Source organism: Phoxinus phoxinus (genome assembly GCF_949152265.1).
Source record: "Phoxinus phoxinus genome assembly, chromosome: 21".
Classification (NCBI taxonomy): Eukaryota; Metazoa; Chordata; class Actinopteri; order Cypriniformes; family Leuciscidae; genus Phoxinus; species Phoxinus phoxinus.
The window spans coordinates 942,779-945,278 of NC_136896.1; the positions used below are offsets into that span (position 1 = coordinate 942,779).

The 2,500-nt window shown below is 38.6% G+C and overlaps 1 protein-coding gene across 4 annotated transcripts in view; it reads right to left on the bottom strand.

Moving 5' to 3' along the window:
* The window catches only part of LOC306989326 (alpha-actinin-2), a 27,685-nt gene that overhangs the window by 24,995 nt on the left and 190 nt on the right, over positions 1 to 2,500 (bottom strand). For all 4 annotated transcript variants that reach the window (XR_013795617.1, XM_079594919.1, XM_079594917.1 and 1 more), the window contains exons 1-2: positions 2,465 to 2,500; positions 1 to 88 (exon numbers count right to left, since the gene is read on the bottom strand). The exon at positions 1 to 88 is cut by the window's left edge and continues 27 nt beyond it; the exon at positions 2,465 to 2,500 is cut by the window's right edge. Coding sequence is in view for 3 of the 4 variants with exons in the window: in XM_079594919.1 (XP_079451045.1) it covers positions 1 to 88; positions 2,465 to 2,500 (124 nt within the window). In the remaining variant the exon portion in view is untranslated. The remainder of the gene's footprint in view (positions 89 to 2,464) is intronic.

Sequence of the window (2,500 nt, forward strand, 5' to 3'; positions counted from 1 at the left end):
GCTTCAGTCCGTTCCTGAAATCCTCCTCGATGTTCTCGATCTGCGTTCCCGCTTTCCGAAGGTGAGAGTTACACCAGGCGGTGAACGTCTGAGAGACCAGAGGGTTATCATTCATTCATCATTACACATGCTTTCATTTATTGACTCATAGTTAAAGGTGCAGTCTGTAAGAATGACAGCTAGTGGTGGAAATCGGTACTGCAGTCCAAACTAAAAATATCAGAGATCGTTGTTTCCCCGCCTCCTCAGACTCGACGCTCACGCGGGTTGCCAGTTAGAGGACACACAACAGGAACGAGCATGTGTTCTTGTTCCCGAAGCGTTTCACTCGATATATGATAAGAAATTGAGTCCCTCTCCCCAGGAATTGGGTAGGAGACCCAGGCGGTAAATGCCTGATCAAAAGTTATTATTGCAATGTCTTGACTAATTATAACCTATTGTATGATGTTTATTACATTAAGTGCACAAACAACATGCTTGCATAGAAAAATGAATGCCTATGTATTGCATAATAAAACAGACTGGAAACACAACCATGTCAAACAATGTATTTTTTATAAGGATAAGAATTGTTGCAACATACGTTGTAGATAATAATAAATAATAATCATAATTTTACACAATAATTGTAATGTGGTATAGTAGCCTATAATACATTTTAAATAAATGTATTGTCATGCTAAGTAGTAAGTACACAGAAACATCATTAATTTGAAATATGTAATTGGAAACTAGTAAAAAAAACAACATAGGCCTATAAGCTAAGTTAGCAGGCTAATTGGGTAGATGTATGCTAAGCTAGGGTAATGAAAATTACGAGATATATAACAACATATAGCTTCAGTTAGGTTATGCTAGAATTATGAACCATCTAATTTAAAAGACGTGGTCATTACAACACATATTAAACGATATGTTCGTTCGCTGAACCAACGGGATCAATCAGGGTCCAAAATGAGATCCGATCCTGTGGGGACTCGATTTCTCACAACAGGGAAGAAAACCAGCGTGACTTCAGTTTCAAGCTTCTTTAAAGTGTTAATTTCATATCTGACTGTGAGTTTGCAGGGGTCTGGAGAATATACTTATACAAACAAAACAAAAACAGACGCCTAATAAATGAGTAGACTACATCAATTTGGCTAATAATGCTTATTATCAAAACAAAAGCTCATTTTTTACAGTCCGGTCATGCCCGAGCACACAATGTCCTGTCAATGACAGACAGCGAGGTCTGTTGTTCCCTCATAAATCACACGCGTTCTCCTGAAATACGAGTGAACCTTTAAAGAGAAGCGCACATGCCAGAGGGAAAACCACTCACACACACACACACACACACACACACCATTCACGCCGGTCAGTTCACACAGAAAACTGCGAGGCGTGAATTCAATGCACAAACCCGCAAATCACAATTTATTTAAGTGATACATCTAGTTAAACAACATGCTTTTTAAATTAAATCAAGTATGCATTGCATTGCAAAATCCTGGAGTCTTTATTAACTTTAAATAAACCATTCGCGATATGCATGACAAAATAATTTCGCTTCTAATTCCCATAAAGCGCTATTTTGAGTGTCAATCCAGATCTAAATTAGTGTGTGTGTGTGTGTGTGTTTCATCTACATGAACACACACACACACACAACAATAGAGAAGCGTGTCACATTCATCCCAGCCGTTCTTCACACACTCCTGTGGTTCAGCGTGTTCTCTCGGTGTTGTCAGACGGGTATTTCTATATTTGTATCCTGGGAAAGGCAGAACACTAAACAGGGATTTTCATTGTGGAAAAACTGGCTCTCGAGTGTATAAACGGGGAGAGTTGCGTTCAGAACGTCTTAGTGAACCAGCATTTTTCTTATACATTCCCATTAAGTTATGAAAATATCGTTTCTAAATGTCTGAACGTTCAAAATGTCCTTTTAAAATGTCTTAAATGCTTCTTTTTTTTATATATATGAACGTTAAATAACCATTTTGTAAACATTAGGAAACTGAATGTTCTGAAACTTGTGGTAACATTTTACAGGAACTAAAATAACTTTGAGAAAACCTTCCCAAACGAGGGTCAGCAGCTTACAAGGAAAGGTGAAAGAGTTTGGGTGTGACACACACACACACACACACACACACACACACACACACACACACACACAAGTGAGTTCGGCATCAAGGACAGTGGATTAGAGAGTCGAACGTTCCTCAGATAAAATTAGAGCATCATCATGTGTTACAGCGCATCTGTCCACAGGTGTCACACACACACACACACACACACTCACACACACACACACACACACACACACACACACAATTTAATTTATGTATTGAATTTTGCAGTATTGGTTATTTTATTTAGCTTTTTCAAATCTTTTACTCCATCTGCACTATTATTCCTGTAGTTTGAGTGTTAGGGATGTACAGTGTTAGTCAGGCATTAACTGAACTCTGACCTTCCTCTGCTGTTTCTCCCACGCGGGGTCGAGCAA